Below are 16286 nucleotides of genomic sequence, written 5' to 3'. Positions count from 1 at the left end.
ACGCATTATTGCAGGCTATGGCTGCTATCTAGATTCAAAGAACTTATTAGATCACTTTCAATAATAACAACGTGATTTCTACTACTATACGACGATTAATATTCTTAGATACATGGAGCTCTTGCATAACAAGGACCCAACATTTCATCCTAGAAATACAATAATAATGCTATATGATAGCGCTGTCTGGTGATGTACAAACATTGAGTCTAACTTAAACTAAGCAAGTTGCAAAGCTTCTTCGCGTTTAAGGTCAAACACCTTGATGAGAACATCTTCAACAACCTGATTCAGAAAATAGCAGAGAGATGTACAACCATAAAAAATCAATGAGAAAAATTTGCACTTCCTTGTGTCTTATGAGTAGAATGAAGAATATGGTTTATCATGGCTTTTCATGATTTCATTGAGGTGGTTTGCTGTTTTTAAGGATTTTGTGAATAAGAACTCACCTTATCTGGAGTAGAAGCACCTGATGTTACACCAATCGTGATGGGACCCTCTGGTAACCAGTTCTCTTTCTCAACCAACTCTCCATGCTATCAGAAAATTCATAAGAAGAAATTGGCAACAATCAGGACCACAGATAAGAAGAAAACATTGCTAAGGAGTTCTGCTAAACTAGTACATTAGCAGAAAACCAGAAATAAATAGATTGTAATGGTAGCCTAATCTGTTTAAACTTACATTTAGCTTGTAGGCTATTTTGTTTCCAGGACCTATTCTCTGTTCACTGTCGATCCAATATGAGGGAATACCACGTTCCTCTGCAATCTCTTGTAGATGAGAGGTGTTACTCGAGTTCCATCCTCCAACAACTAACATAAGATCAATAGGTTCCTCCACCAACTTGTACATTGCATCTTGACGCTCCTGGGAAACGACAAAACATAAAAAATTAGTTCAGACTACATGACACAAGAGGAATGTCGTCAATCTATTATATGAGCAAACAAGGAAAAGAAAAGGATTTCGGTTGAGTGAAATGAAATCTCAGAAATAACAAACCAGACAAGGATACATGTACAGAAGAGGAAGGGACTTATTACTTGGGTCGCATCGCAAATTGTGTTAAAGCTTTGGAAGTGTTCATTAATGTTTTCCACTCCATACTTTTGCATCATAGCCCTCTCAACCAGTTTCCCTGAAAATTAAGAATACAAGTTCAAAATACATTCCAAACCAATGTTTAAAAATGCGGTTTTGAGGTGCGCCTTGAGGCGAAAAAAAACGCACCAAGGCGTTCAACCAGTTTCCCTGAAAATTAAGAATACAAGTTCAAAATACATTCCAAACCAATGTTTAAAAAGGCGGTTTTGAGGTGCGCCTTGAGGTGGGAAAAAACGCAACAAGGCGTGCACCTTGCTTAGCAGAGGTGAGGCGCTGAGTTGGGGCAGCTGAGGTGGAAATTGAGAGAGCGTACGCCTCAGGGGCGTATTTTCGTAATGGGTTTTTTATGTCCAAAAGGTCCAAAATCAAATTAAAACATAACTGATATACATAGGCCCAAAAAAACTGATCAGAAGTTTATTCTAGGATAGTGGAATCTAGGATTCTAGTTCTAGAAACAAAAGTTAACTTTATTTAAAAAATTTTGATAATTTATAAGATATTTATGTTTGAGTTTTATGGTACATTTTATGGTATGTTTGAGTTTTATGACATTTTTTATTCTATGTTTGAGTTTTATAAGACACATTCATCTTACTTTATATCTTTAGGTGTTCTAAAAATATTTTTTTAATTAAATATTTGAGGTTTATGCCTCAATGTGCCTTGAGGCGTACGCCTCGCCTCACAAAAACAAAGCGCCTTGAGGCGTACGCCCCGCCTCACAAAAACAAAACCCCTTGAGGCATAAAAGCGGCATTTTAAACATTGTTCCAAACAAGTAGTGGCAGTTCCTCAAGATCTATAGCATAACCAGTTGCAAAAACTAACCAATCTCTTCGGTTTCCCCCTTGAGCATTGTGGTCTGATTCGCAATACCAACCTTCACAAGATGTTCGTCAGGATCGAATCCCTTAGAAACAGCATTCTTAAATTTCTGCAGACAAAACCAAAGAACGAATATTATAAAACTATTCAAAAATTGTTTTTAAGAAAATTCTCAACTAATTAATCAAAGTGAATAAACAAAACACACCTCCATAAACTCCTCTCTAGTTGAGCTAGATCCATCCAGTTGACCGCCGAGAATGTAATCACACACATACACTGCCTGAATTTAAGACAATAAAGATTCCATCAAAATCTACAGCACAAAGAATAAACCAAAAAACTTGTTTGTCATAAGAGAAAAAGTTGTTACCTCTTTCATGTTCTTTACAATAATGTAAGTTCCAGCAAAAGATGCAGTTGCAATAGTCTCCTCATGAGCATATTTACCATGAATAATGGAAGTGTATTCGGCCTTCTTATGTTTCTCGACTGTATTCCAAACCTTCAAACCAGAGCATTTGCAACCAAAACCATTAATAACATATAATTTAAACAATATCCCATATTTTAAAAATCTTTTATTAAAAAAATAAAAATAGAAAAAGGTTACCTTGGAAACCCATGGACATGTGGTATCAACAATTTGAACATTCCTATCACTCAAAGCCAACATCTCATCCACTCCAGCACCAAACGCAGGCAATATCACAACATCACCCTCGTTTACAATCTCGAATTGTTTCCTCCCTTCACCAATCGGAATGTTTTCTACTTTCATTTCCTCTAGCCTCTATCCAAATAATCATAATAATATTAATAAATATATAAATTGAGCCATTACGAAGAAGAAAACACTAACATTAATCAAAAAATAAAATGAAGATTAAACCTTGTTGACTGTGGGATTGTGAATGATTTCGTTTGTAATCCAAATTTTTTCTTCGGGGAACTGTTTTCTTGCTTCGTAAGCAATCTGGACAGCTCGCTCCACACCCCAGCAAAACCCATAAGCTTCGGCCAATTTCACAGTCACGTTCCCCCAGCTATACTCGTTCCCGTTATCCTTCAAAGTCTTTATAATATCACCTGAATTTTGTTTTCCAGTAAATTAATTATTTAATCAAACTAAATAATTACGATTCATTATAAACAAATTGAGGAATCGAAGCACAGCATACTGGTGTACTCGCTGTTCATGAGCTGAAGAGTCTCTTCCTTATGGCCAAAACCTTTCCGATTGTAGTTCTTGCTTCGAACCAAGTTCTTGCGGAACACTTTCGCATCGAAGTCGGAATCTCCTGCCGTGGAAGATGACTCGCCGGAGCATCGGACAACGAAAGGTTTTCGGCAGCGGAAGGGTCCGGTTCTGGAGAGGGCCTCCGGCAAGGCGAGGTCGGTACGGGTTGGGATCCGGCAGAGGTGGAAAGTGATCGACATGGGAGTAGGAAGGAGTGCGCACAATAGCAGAGATTGTGGAGAGAAACTAGTCAGGGGTGCTTGTAATGGTTGTGCGCATTTTATCCCCAACGAGGACGAGATTTTGTTGTGTTGTGTTCCTCGTTTTATTTATTAATTTATTTTTTAAAAAAAAATTAGTTAATTAATTTTATAATTAAATGTATTGAACTCGTTTTTGGCATTTAACGGACAGGATCGCACTCATTAATGTGGTTGTTGTGATACCTTCCTCCCATTCGTCATTCTCAGACGACTTGTACTTGGGAAAAATAACAGTTTCACCATGTGTCCCATTGAGCTTTATGTTTTATTAAATCACAATTTACGTTTTATTTGTAAAGTGTTTTTTAATTTATGGGTTTTTAAATAAGGATTTTTTCATAAATATACATTTGTTTTTTGTTTTTTTTAACATTCTTACTACTCTCATTTTTTTTAATTTTACTAATTTAAGTTTTCAAAAATACTATTTTTACGTTTTATAATTACAAAAATATAGTCGCAACTAGACATCAATCACACAACAATACAGTATTAAAAATCAACTTAATATCAACTAGATAGCAATCACGCAACAATACAATATTATAAAATCAACTAGACAACAATCTCACGCAATATAGTATTGAAAAAGCAATTACAAATCAATTAAACATCAACCTAAAATAAACTAAAAAATAAAAAAATAGCAACCTTGAAAAACTCATCCCTACATTTTAAAACATGCCAAAAATAAAATCAAAATGTATCTCAAAACAACTAGACATATACCAAAATAAACTAAAAAATAACTTGAAAAATATTACCATTAGACACAAATATTATTTTTAAAAATATATAAACCCAAGGTATACCTAAAATAAACTAAAACTAAAAAAAAAAATCCAGCTAGTTAGATATCAACCCAAAATATACATCATAACAACTATACATATACCTAAAATAAACTAAAAAATATATTCAATTATAAATCAACTTTAACCCATTGCATATACTAAAATATGCCAAAATTTTATTCAAAATATACCTAAAAAACTATATATATACTCAAAATGAACTAAAAATCAACCAAAAATTATTTTACTATATGTAATGCCAAAATTATTAATTTATCACCGTTGTAATACTTTTACTAATAAAGTTAATCCCCAAAATTGTACATATATAACAATAGCTTTCTTCATACAAAATTGTAGATACATATATCTAATAGTTTGAGCGGACAACAGTTAATGTTATAATTCTTGGTTATATTGGATATCACACATCTTCATTGAAGCTGGTAATTAAAATAATATTCACAAGCAAAATAATATTCAAAGCTAATAATTAATTTATGTAGAGTGGAAACAATTATTTTGATGCTCAACAAGTGTGTCAAGCTAAGTCACCGAGTATCTTGGAACTCCGGTTGCCTTTTCTTGGTGGTATTAACATACCGTCTGCATACATACAAATGGCTTTTCAACTGCAAAGGAGGCATTATTTCAAGTTCTTTGGACGGTGGGTTAATATCATTAAATTCCAATTTCATGGCTGGTCGGCAGGTCTCAACAATATGATTATTCATTCTCCCATGCCAAACTTTACATGTATGTCGACTCTCTTGGTTACAGTATAAATCAAAATTCACATTCTGCATCTACCTACTCACCGCAAAACATCTGCATCTTCATCTCTTGGACACTGTACATAAATGTTTGACCTTCATCAGTGCAGTTAATCATCTTTGTCGCCCTCCGATAACGAACCTATTGGTCGCCTTCTATGACCACGTTCTGCCTCTAAGTTCCTCGGCGACATCGGGAGCATGCTATCTTCACTGTAACCTCCCTAAGTTTGTCATCATTGTAACTCTTAACAAAGGAGAAGAGCACACCGTAAAAATGAAATAATAATAGTAAAGGGGCCTTCTGGAGTCCCTCAGTTCATTTTCCAGGACCGAGTCCTGTGGTGATTTTTAGTCGTTGGATGAGGTGATTTATTAGATTGAACGGCAGAATTTGAGTTGAAGCTTAAGTGGGTGTAAAATACGAAAATACCCCTAACTTCTTCCCTATAACTGACAACCATTCCTCTTCACTAGTTTGGTTATTATATTCTAAAATAACAAAAGGTTGTAAGAGCCCTAGTAAGCTTCATTCCCTCGCCCGACTCCGAAGAGAAGTTTATGGTTGTCGTCGCCGTTTTGGTTGAAGCTCGAGTATGATCATGATCACGAGCAGTCTCCAAAACTCCATAATCTCCAAGATTAATGATATGATTATGATGATATGATGATGATGATGATGATGATGATGATGATGATGAATTATGATAGCCAAAGCTATCTGCATGAGTAGTAGTAGTAGTAGTAGAGGTACTGTAATCTGGAATAATGTGCATGCAGAACAGGGTCAAACTGACTAGCTGCTGTAGTTGTGGATGAAGAGCAAGATGAGTAGCAGTAGTAGTAGTCCAAGTGCATGGGAACCTGCTCCGTGAGCATCGGTTGTTGTGGCTAATCTCCTACGTTGTTGTTGTTGTTGAGGACAAGGTGGTTTGCTGTGAATAATGGTGGTGGTGGTTGATCTTGTTCTGATGAATTGTTGTCGTTTGGCGATGATGATGATGTTGTTGTTGTCGTAGCGGTAGTAGTAGTAGTTGATGTGTTGTTGTTGACTAATTTCAACCTTTTCTTTAGTGTTGAGTTCCAAAAATTATTTATTTCATTGTCTGTTCTTCCTGGTAGACGAGCCGCTATTCGTGACCACCTGAACACAATATATTTTTAGCACAGATTATGGAGATATATATCATGTGTATATATAATACAAGTAACTTTTTTCTTTTAACTTTGGCTCTGTTGTGTATGTACGTACTTGTGTATCTTAATTGAACTGTATGCATGCATGAATCTAAATGATGCTTAATTTGCTTGAGTTGTGTATATATATAGGAAATTTTTCGGGTAGTGAAATCACTATCGATGTTATTTTTAGTATTTTCTCTACATTGATAAATTGTAACTCTAGATCTTTACAAAATTTGAGAAAATTTTGAATATTGCATTATATTCGAATTATTAATATTAAAAACTCTCCACCACATTATATTCATTTCTTATACTGCATTAAAAAAAATAAAACAGCTTCAGTTTTTGTTACGTTATTTTATTATACATTTGTGTAAGTCAATTATAATAGCTACTTAGTAGCAGTCAAATAATTACGTGTCCACAATCGTAAATAAGTCCCAACTCCTATCTAAATTTACTATAAAACCTTCAACTGTACAGTTTATTGGACCTAAAATTACGCTTCTACCCCCACTTATTTAAACTGTGTCAGCTAAATAAACACAACCGGTTATATCAAGTAAAAATATTAAAAAGTCAACATTTTAACACCAATCTAAATTGACACTTAGCAAAAATCTGGGCCCCACATGAAGGACTCAGTCTTGTGAGGGACGCCAGAATTCTCCAATAGTAAAATCGTATATAAGAAAAAAATTCCGTCCAATCGTATTAATGAAATATTTTTTGTTTATACAGTGTTTTATGTAATTTTCCATTTTAGGTATTGTTTTTAAAAAATCTGAATTAGTAATTAATTTTTTTTAATATGAAAATCTAATTAAAAATTTACCAAATATAGAAATTACAAAAAGGTATAAATATTAAACTCCATAATGGACAACAAATATCAGCATAAAATACGTTTCAAGTTTCGATAAAAAAAAACTAACTAGCTACTAAAAATTTTCCACAAATTTGTCGCCGATCAACCATTTCCTCCGGGTCTCCTTCATTTTATTGAAGAAGAAATCACCATTTTTTTTTATTACAAGTTTTTGCCAGGCACGAAACCCAGAAAACAATGGAGAAACCCTTCTTTTCTCCCTAATATGAGAAGAAACGAACAGAGAAGAAAGAGAGATGAAATGTTAAGGAGAAAGAGAAAGAGGAAATGTTAGTTTGTTTAAAAATTGATCAAATATAATTTAAAAATTGAAATGACAAAAATATTCATAAAGCAAATCTCCACGTATTCAATATTAATTAAACAAAATCCATAAAATTAATCAAATTTGATTTTTCTCATACATATAAAAAGAAACATAAAATTTCCATATTCAAAATAACATCAAAATAATATTTTGGACCCAAATTCAGTCAAATAATTTTTCAGTATGACTAAAATTTCTTTAAATTTTATAAATTAATATAAAATTAAAAAATTCATATTTTAATCAATTAAAACTTTAAAATAATTATAATGAGAAACAAATAATTTAATTGATAAACTTAAAGCATTAAACAAATTAATCAAAATTAATACTAAAATCTAATAAAAAAAAATTAAGACCTACTCAAACCTAAATTTCCTCTTTCTTTCTTCTTCCATATTTCTAGGCAGCTAACATCTGGGACGACAAAAGTGGGTGGACGACAACTCGAACTGGGCTACGACTTTTCTAAATATGTGAGGTGGGCTGAAGTGAAGCAAGACCTAGACGTCTAATGTCGGGGATGACGACAAAATTGGGTGGACAAATATTACTAAACTCTACTGTTTTCCTAGTTGTTACAAACTTGTCTTTTTTCCTTCTCACCCAATTATCGCATTTTAAATTACATTTTCATTATTTTTAAAAATAATACAGTTTTTTTTAACCATTTGAGTTTTGGCTTTATTTTTTTTTATGGATATATACTCATTTCTATTAATTAAGTCTATTGACTATATTAATTATTCATCTCTAATGTCAAGATTCGCCTAATTTCTATTAATTGAATATCATAATTTTTTACCAAATTTTTTTTTTTTGGTACAAGAAAATATTTGTGACCATCCAACCCAAATAAATTGTAGTGAAGAGTAGGATGGAAGAATCTAGAGAGTAATAGAACAAGTTGGAGTACAACTTTCACAATCTAATAGGCATTTTACATTAGTTTTTGTGGCTCAACATTTATATATATATATATATATATATACATATATTTTATGGTTATGCTCTTTTACATTTGGCCATGTTTTGTTGTTCTCTCTTGTAAAATCCTAAGATTGGCTAACTTTTTACGCCATTTATTTTTCCAATTGTGTGCTAATTTTTGAAAATATATATGGTATAATTGGTGTTTTGTGCTTTTTTGGGTAAGTATGAATTATATATTAAAAAATTATTTATAGACAAGTTTTCCTATTTATATATGGTAACTATATTTTATAATAGTATGTTTAATACATAATTGATTAATGAGCTGATTTCTTAATCTTAATTGATTTAATTTGATTATATTGAAATATCTTTGTGCTCAAGAAAGTTCAAGTTTGAAATGAACTTTGTTTAGAATTAAGTCCAAGTTCGTTCATTTTTTATGATACAGAATGACATTTTGTTACAACAAGATTTCTCTGCAACAAATGTAATTGGGAGTTATTTTTGGAAACTCCCTGATTTGATCTGATTGAGATAAAAAATGAGATTGGTGTACCTTAAGGTTTCTTAAACTCTATAAATATCGGACCTAAGAAGCAACTAATCTTGACTCTTCCTTATTCTAATGTTTCATACATTTAAGAGTTCTTTTTTTATGTAAAGAGTAGTCTTTATTCAAATATCTCTTTGTTTGTTTGTTTGACTTTGTGTTGTTTTGTAACGACCCAAATTTCCTAATAAGGTTTAGGACCTTGATTAGGAGGCCGGGAGGGCCATAATTGATTCATTGTATTACTTTATGATGATATGCATGATTGTGTGGGTCATATTATTATATGATGATAAAGGCATGCATGAGACTATATACTCTGCTGTGAGGGTATTACGGTAATTTGGCTCATTGAGAGCGTAATTGTGTGTATACTGGTAGGCTAATGTTGAGACCACATTATTATGTGGATATATTTGTGGTCTGTGACTCGAGACGATCCTAGTGAGCAAAGTGGCGAAAAGTCATGGCGGAGATTTATACCTGGCTTGGGGTGAGCTTAGGGGTATAAATGGGAATTTAGCGAATATACTGGAGTCTATTATGACATTGAGGAATAATATTGATAACCAATTAGGTATCGGGAATTAAGCGGGAAATATTAGAGACACTCGAGGAATTAGCGGGAATTGGGTAAAATGACTAAAATGCCCTTAAGTGGATTAAAGGGTTCAGACTTAATGGGGAGGGCATACTAGTCATTTAGCTTACAGAAGTTAAGTAATACCAGGGCTTTATGTTAGTGAGATTTGTAGAATATTGGAGAAGTCTGAAAAAAAGAAAGAAAAGGAAGGGAAAAGAAAGAGGGGAAAACAGAGAGAGTTCTCTAAGTCGGTTTATGTTTTCTTCACCAATTTCTTGAGGATTTCTGGAGTAAAACTCAGAGGAAAGTTAGTCCAATTGAGCCACAAGGTTACTGAGCAGGGATTGAGGATTTGGCAAGGGTTTAGCAAGATTAGGCCATCACTTGAGGTAAGCTTCTGTAATCTCTTCAGTTGCTGGTTTGGTTTTGTTTCTGGTTTTTAAGCTATGGTGCTTAAGTTGAATTGGGTGGAACTTTAGGGAATTCAGGCTTAAGACTGGGGAGAGGCAAGCCAAGAAGGTTTAGAGACAGCTTGTGGTCGAAATTCTATCAAAGGTATAAAGCCTAAACTCTAACTTTGTTGTTCAGCTGGTTTTGACTGAGTTCTAGAGCTTAGGAGTGGCTATGGTGAATTCTGAGGTTGTGGATGCATGTGCTTAAGTTCTAGATGTTTGGGGTGCTTGGGATGAGTGGAGTATGGTCATGAGGTTGTTTTTGAGTTTGGGAAAGAGTTGGAAGAGTTTTGGTTCGAGTTGGTTTGAGAAAAATCGCAGAAGAGAAAATGGTGCTGGGCTGTCTGTGACTAGCGCTACAGCGCTAGCCTTTGGGCGCTGTAGCGCTAGGCCATAATGCTGAGGGGACTTTGGCTTCTGTCTGTAGCGCTGTAGCGCCCTCCCAAGAGCGCTGTAGCGCTACCCTGCTTCCTGAAGGGGATTTTTGGGTTGTTTGCAAGGGTTTTTGACCTAGGGTTTGGGGTTTGGTTCCACCACCTTGTTTGGTGGAACTAGGACTTCCCGGGGGCTTGGGATTGGCCCCGGGGCTGGGTTTTAAACTTGGGGATTTATAATGACTTTGGCCATGATTGTGATTAGGTAAGCGCTAGGGCTCGAGTGGGAGCGTGCTGAAGGAGTCGAGGGATCAAAGCTAGTGAATTGAAAGGTAAGTAAGCTGCACCTGATTATGTGGTTAGGTTGGGACTAAGTGTTCCCTATGCTTGTATGCATTGTTATGTGAGTGTGATTAACCATGTGAACACGATGGGACTAAGAGCTCCCTCCACTTGTATATCATGTCGTGAGATGGTGTTATTATGCCATGAGACATGCGATTACCGGCCTAAGGGTGTCGGAATCAGTATTTGCGCACTGGGGCGCGGCTCGGCCACTGGTAGCTGAGGCAGCTTATTTATCACTGAGCTCGGTTAAGCTGGGCGGAGTCAGTGAGTATTACACTGGGGGCGGCCCTAATGAGCCGAAGACAGTGTGTTAAATAGAGGGTGCGACTAAGGGCGCCAACCCTGAATGCTATTTGATGGATATGACAATCTATTTGTTATGAATGTGAATATTGTGTTATGAATATAGTTGGTTGACTGTTTGGATGACAAACTGTTATTACTGATTGGATAAATGTTATGAAATATCGAATTCTTAGTTGAGCATTGTGAAATATTAGATAAGTGTTGCTGATCTTGCTATGTTACTATGCTTTCTTGCTGGGCCTTGGCTCACGGGTGCTACGTGGTGCAGGTAAAGGCGAGGGTAGGCTGAATCAACCATGAGTTGGAGAGCTCTGGGGGCGAGGTGTACATCGTCAGCTGCTCGGCCACCACGGTCGAGAAATTGTACAGGAACGGAAACCTAAAATGTATATTTTGCCATTAGAGTGGCTTGGACTATTTGTAACTTCTAGAGTTTGTTGCAACTAAGACACCTAAACCTTGTTTTGAGTCTCCGTGTATTAAACCGTCATTTTCAATGAAAATAGCCTGTGTGTGACCAAAGTCTTTCTTTTCTTACTCTGATAATGGTATAGAGTTTACACTTTGTCTGAATGACTTGGTTAGCAAGTCTTGCACTATTTTAAACACACAGTGTAACGGTCTTGGTTATCCAGGGCGTTACATGTTTATTCTTAAACAGATCATAAAGGTTGTGAATGTGACATACATTTTTTGGGATAAGATTTCCATAAGTCTCACTTTTGCAGGAAGTGAGCACTCATCAAGATCAAAAGGGATTTCGTGCTCTTGGTGTTTATCAAAATCAGATTACTAAAGTTGAATACTTCAAGGTTGTGACAATGATTTAGAGAGAGTCTAATCTTGTATAAGTCAATTGCTTATTGTATTATTGTGACTTTACTAATTGATTTTATCTCTGGGCATGGCCCCATGGACTAGGTTTTCCGAACCATGTAAAAACTGTTGGGGTTTTATGCCCTAATTAAAACTCAAATTCTTTGCAATCTCATTTTATTATCAATAAAAGAATAAGAAATCATTTTTTGACTTGGTCAATCACTTTGCTCACATGTTTTATTTTCATGATTTTTTTTTTTAATATAAACTTCTATAAAATCTCGAGCATATAGCTAATCTTATTTATAGTGACGTAATCACAGTAGAATATAAATATGATTATATGTTCAAAATAAGATAGTCCTAAGATTAGTCAGTGCACATGACTTACACTGAATTGCCAATCTACGATATGATCTATTTACACATTACAGTGTTATGTTCTTTCCAGAACATTAGCAAAGTAGATAAGATCGGATGTATTTGTTACATCGGACTGGACTGATATTGACAGTTGATAAGATAAGTAAACATATCGTTATTATCTATTCTAGTCATATCATATAGTTGACCATAGGTCAATTCAATCTCAATTTTGAATGGTTAGTATTCTAACTGATTGTATTATCTGAGTTCTTTGACTTGTTCGTTACCAGCTTACCCTACGGACTAGCCTATACTTACATATTGGGAAATCGGATGTATAATTGAGTGGGAGTGTTAATCATAGATATGAACATCTATAGCTTCTGATGAAGAAGTGAAACGATGGTTTCCTTTTAGTTTGATTCAAGGTGTTAAATGATAGAGATCTCATTTAAGTAATTAAATTAGTTTACTGAAATATCATTTATAAAGAACTAAGTGTTTTAAGGATAAAATACAATGAGGGGTAAAACGATATTTTAGTCCTATCTCATTGTAGACCGTCTATAGAGGATTGAGTGAAAATTATGGTTGTAACAATGGATAATTAATAGCGTATCTATATTTGTTATAGAGCGTTCTATGAATTCAAGAGTGCAATTCCGAGTCTTTAGTGGAGTCACGAGGAATTAATAAGTTAGTAAATTTATTTGTTAGATTTATGATAATTTATTGGAGCTTGATTTCATAGGCCCATGGTCCCCATTGTACCTTGGATAAAATCATCTAGATAGTTTCAATTAATTGATTTAATTATCAATTAGAATTATCAAAGTTGATTAGGTCAATTTTGGATAGTTTCATAGAGTTATGTATTTTTAAGAAGAAAAGAGAAATCATGGCAGATTTATTAATTAAGATAAATTGTTATCTGTTACACCCAAATTTCGAGCTATGTTAAATGTGACATCGAAAGTTGGATTCGCAAATAAGTGAATTCATAAGGTTGGAAACATGCTCCAGGATTGAATGTCGAGCCTGCAGGACATAGACGACCTTGAGTATGGTGACCTCAAAGTATTAATGATCTCGAAAGATAGCTCCGGGGACGTTCTCATCTTCAGGGATGATCTCGGATCAGGGGTCTCGAGCTCGACGCACATACGATCTCGAAAGCCATGTGGCCTCGGGAGATGTTTCTAGCTCGATAGACGACGGGAAACCTGGGAAGCTAAAGCCTTAGAGATATGTGATAACCACCTTGGATATCTACAAGTGATATAAATACGAGATGTAATCCTCATTTATTATTGTAAATCCCCTAGAATCGTGGGATATTATTTGGTCAGTTATACGTCCCCTGGTCTTCAGGGGACGTTTCCTTTTATATCTGATTATAGGCATTTAAAGCCATTTATTTTATTTATACAAAAAGAGTAACTACCCAAAATATGTGGGATAGTATTCTGCAGCCTTCTCTATAAATAGAGAGGCCATACACCATTGTAAAGGCCCCAAAATTCTGATCTTTGAGAGAAAACTCTAGAGAATTCATTCTTGAAGAATTCCCAGAGATAATCTTGAGTTTAATAATAAAGACTCGTGGACTAGGCAGATTGAACTGCTGAACCACATAAAAATCGTGTGTCTGTATTGTTTTATTTCAATTGGCCATTATCAGTTACTGTTTATGTGCTCTTCTTTCACTGTTTGACAAAAAACGGCGTCAACAGTTTGGTGCTTTCATTGAGAGCCTTAAGCATTCATCCCTGAGAAAATCATGGCCACAAACAATCAGAACACCCCTGAGGAAAATTACCCAAGACGTCCTGGGAAACAACCAATGGAGAACCCGGATGTTGAAGAGAGAAGTGGGTCCTCTGATTCCTGGGGACCACCTCCTCCACCAAGAGATGAGGATATGTACTACAATCCTGAGCGGTACGTTCCTATTGTGGAACTTGAAAACCGACAACTGAAGCAGCTGTTGGCAGAAGCCAACAAACAGAATGAGGAGTTGACAAGGATAGCCGCAGAGGCGCAGGTGGATCAGCCCCCGCCTCCGCGCGAAAACCAAGTCCCTCCTCCGAGGGACGTACATGTTCTTCCCCGGAGGCCCCGCGGGCGTCCGCGAAAGGATGCTGCCACAAGGAGGCCGACTCAACCTCCAGCACCAGCAGAGCCATCAGCTCCACCTAGGCCCCAGAGGAGTACTCGAGCTCGGGCCCCACCTAACCCGCCTGTGGAAGTGCCTACAGGAGCTGAGAATAACCGAACCCCTGCAGAGGCTCGGACTCAGGTACCTGGGAGCGCACCGAATGCGACTGACCCATCTCGGGCAAATTCTGGACCCTCTAGGCCGCGACAAGGGTGGCAGCCACCGTCGCCTATACGGTTCCCTCCGTCACCCATAAGATATCCTTCACCCCCACACAGAAATGCTCAACCTGTTCGAGATCAGGATCAAGGGCGTACGGGGGAAAGACAAGGAAACAGGGAGACTTTCCAGGAGCGGAGAGGCGCTCCATTTGAGAGAAGTCAAACGTCTCGATCTCGCACTGCGGAGACGAGGCGACGTGGAAAGAATCCGTCGCAAAATAACCGAGCAATGAGTTTCACCAGTGATGAGTCCAGAGAGACCAGGTCCGTCAGTAAACGCGACCGAGGTCGTAAGAATACTGGAAGTCGCAAGAATCGTCCCGACCTGCGAAATCATCTGAATCAGAGTCGGGGGAATGGAGATCAAACAAATCCGGACCTAAGGGATCGCTTGAATAAGCGTAGAGATCCCTTGCGAAGATGCGAGCCTGGAATCACTATTAATGACAGTCAATTCCAGACAGCACCTTCTACTGACCCAGTCCAAGAAAGAATCGATCAGCTCGAAAGAGCCTTTAGGCTTTTAAAGAATGAACGAGGGAATGGTCGATATGAGGACTCTGATGAGGAGCTCGAGCCGTTTGCTCCCCATATTTCTGACACTCAATTTCCTCAAGGGTTTCGGATTCCTCACGTCCCTACGTTTGAAGGAAAGATCGACCCATGTAGTCACCTGAGCACGTTCAACACGATCATGAGAGCCAGTAACGTGGGTTACGAGCTCAGGTGCATGTTGTTTCCAACATCATTGGTAGGACCTGCCAAAAGTTGGTTCGAAAAGTATAAGAGACACTCAATAACCTCATGGGAGCAGTTGTCTAAAGACTTTAAGAAGCAGTTCAGAGCAATGGTAGGGGTCAGAACAGAAGCGTCCACCTTAACTAACGTCCGACAGCAACCAGGCGAAACATTGAAGAGTTACTTGACAAGATTTAATCTGGAAGTAGCCCGAGCTCAGGATGTGGATGACAGCGGACACCTCACGGCTATCCGAGCTGGCGTATTACCGGGAAGTGCCCTTTGGGACGACATGCAAGGGAAACCGGTAAGGTCAATAACCGAGTTTAACAGACAAGCGCAGAGGTTTGTCAATGTAGAGGAAGCGAGGTCGACGCTCAAAGCGACCTCCCAGTCCGAAACTACAACGATAAACATCAACTCTGCCTCAACCTCGGCGGACCCAGCGGCACCAAAGCCTGCCTCGGAGAACCCATCCAAGAGGAAAAAGAATGAAGGAAGTAACCCGAAGCTGAGGGAGGAAAGAAAAAGAAATGGGAGAGGTATTTCTCCGTGTATAAGGTATACACCGAGCTCAATGAGTCTCGGGAGAACATATATCTGGCTAATGAAAACCAGGTCCCCTTTAGGCGTCCGGACCCAATGAGAAACCAAAAATCCAAGAGGGATTTCGGTAAGTATTGCCGATTTCACAGAGACACCGGACATACAACTGATGAATGTTGACAACTGAAGGACGAGATCGAAGGGTTGATCTCGAGAGGTTACTTCCGGCATTATGTCAAAAACCAGAGTACTGGTCAGGCGGCCGCGAGCCAGAGAGTAGTCGTGCCTCCGACCACACAAAACAATAACTCCCGATCTCGGGAAGAAGATAGGCCCCCTCCAATAGATGGAGAGGATGTAATAACCATCTCGGGAGGGCCTCGCCTCGCAGGAGGGGGCAGGAATGCCCAAAAGAGGTATGTTAACGAGTTGAAGATAGGGGACGAGTCTTCTTATGAACCCGAACCTAGGGTACCAAAAAGCCAGAGGATTGAAACACA

At 37.2% G+C, this 16286-nt stretch overlaps 1 protein-coding gene across 1 annotated transcript; it reads right to left on the bottom strand.

Annotated features, from left to right (window-relative positions):
- Positions 1–29: 29 nt before the first annotated feature.
- Positions 30–3477, bottom strand: LOC133798527 (4-hydroxy-3-methylbut-2-enyl diphosphate reductase, chloroplastic). Its single transcript, XM_062236859.1, has 10 exons — positions 3120–3477; positions 2831–3027; positions 2552–2731; positions 2312–2443; positions 2147–2221; positions 1942–2047; positions 1050–1144; positions 688–873; positions 453–539; positions 30–285 (listed from the first exon to the last, which is right to left on the bottom strand). The coding sequence occupies exons 1-10, from the start codon at positions 3376–3378 to the stop codon at positions 220–222; spliced, it is 1383 nt and encodes a 460-aa protein (XP_062092843.1). The 5' UTR covers positions 3379–3477; the 3' UTR covers positions 30–219.
- Positions 3478–16286: the final 12809 nt, after the last annotated feature.

This window comes from Humulus lupulus, chromosome 1, assembly GCF_963169125.1.
Source record: "Humulus lupulus chromosome 1, drHumLupu1.1, whole genome shotgun sequence".
Taxonomy (NCBI): Eukaryota; Viridiplantae; Streptophyta; class Magnoliopsida; order Rosales; family Cannabaceae; genus Humulus; species Humulus lupulus.
This window is presented reverse-complemented; position numbering and strand designations above follow the sequence as displayed.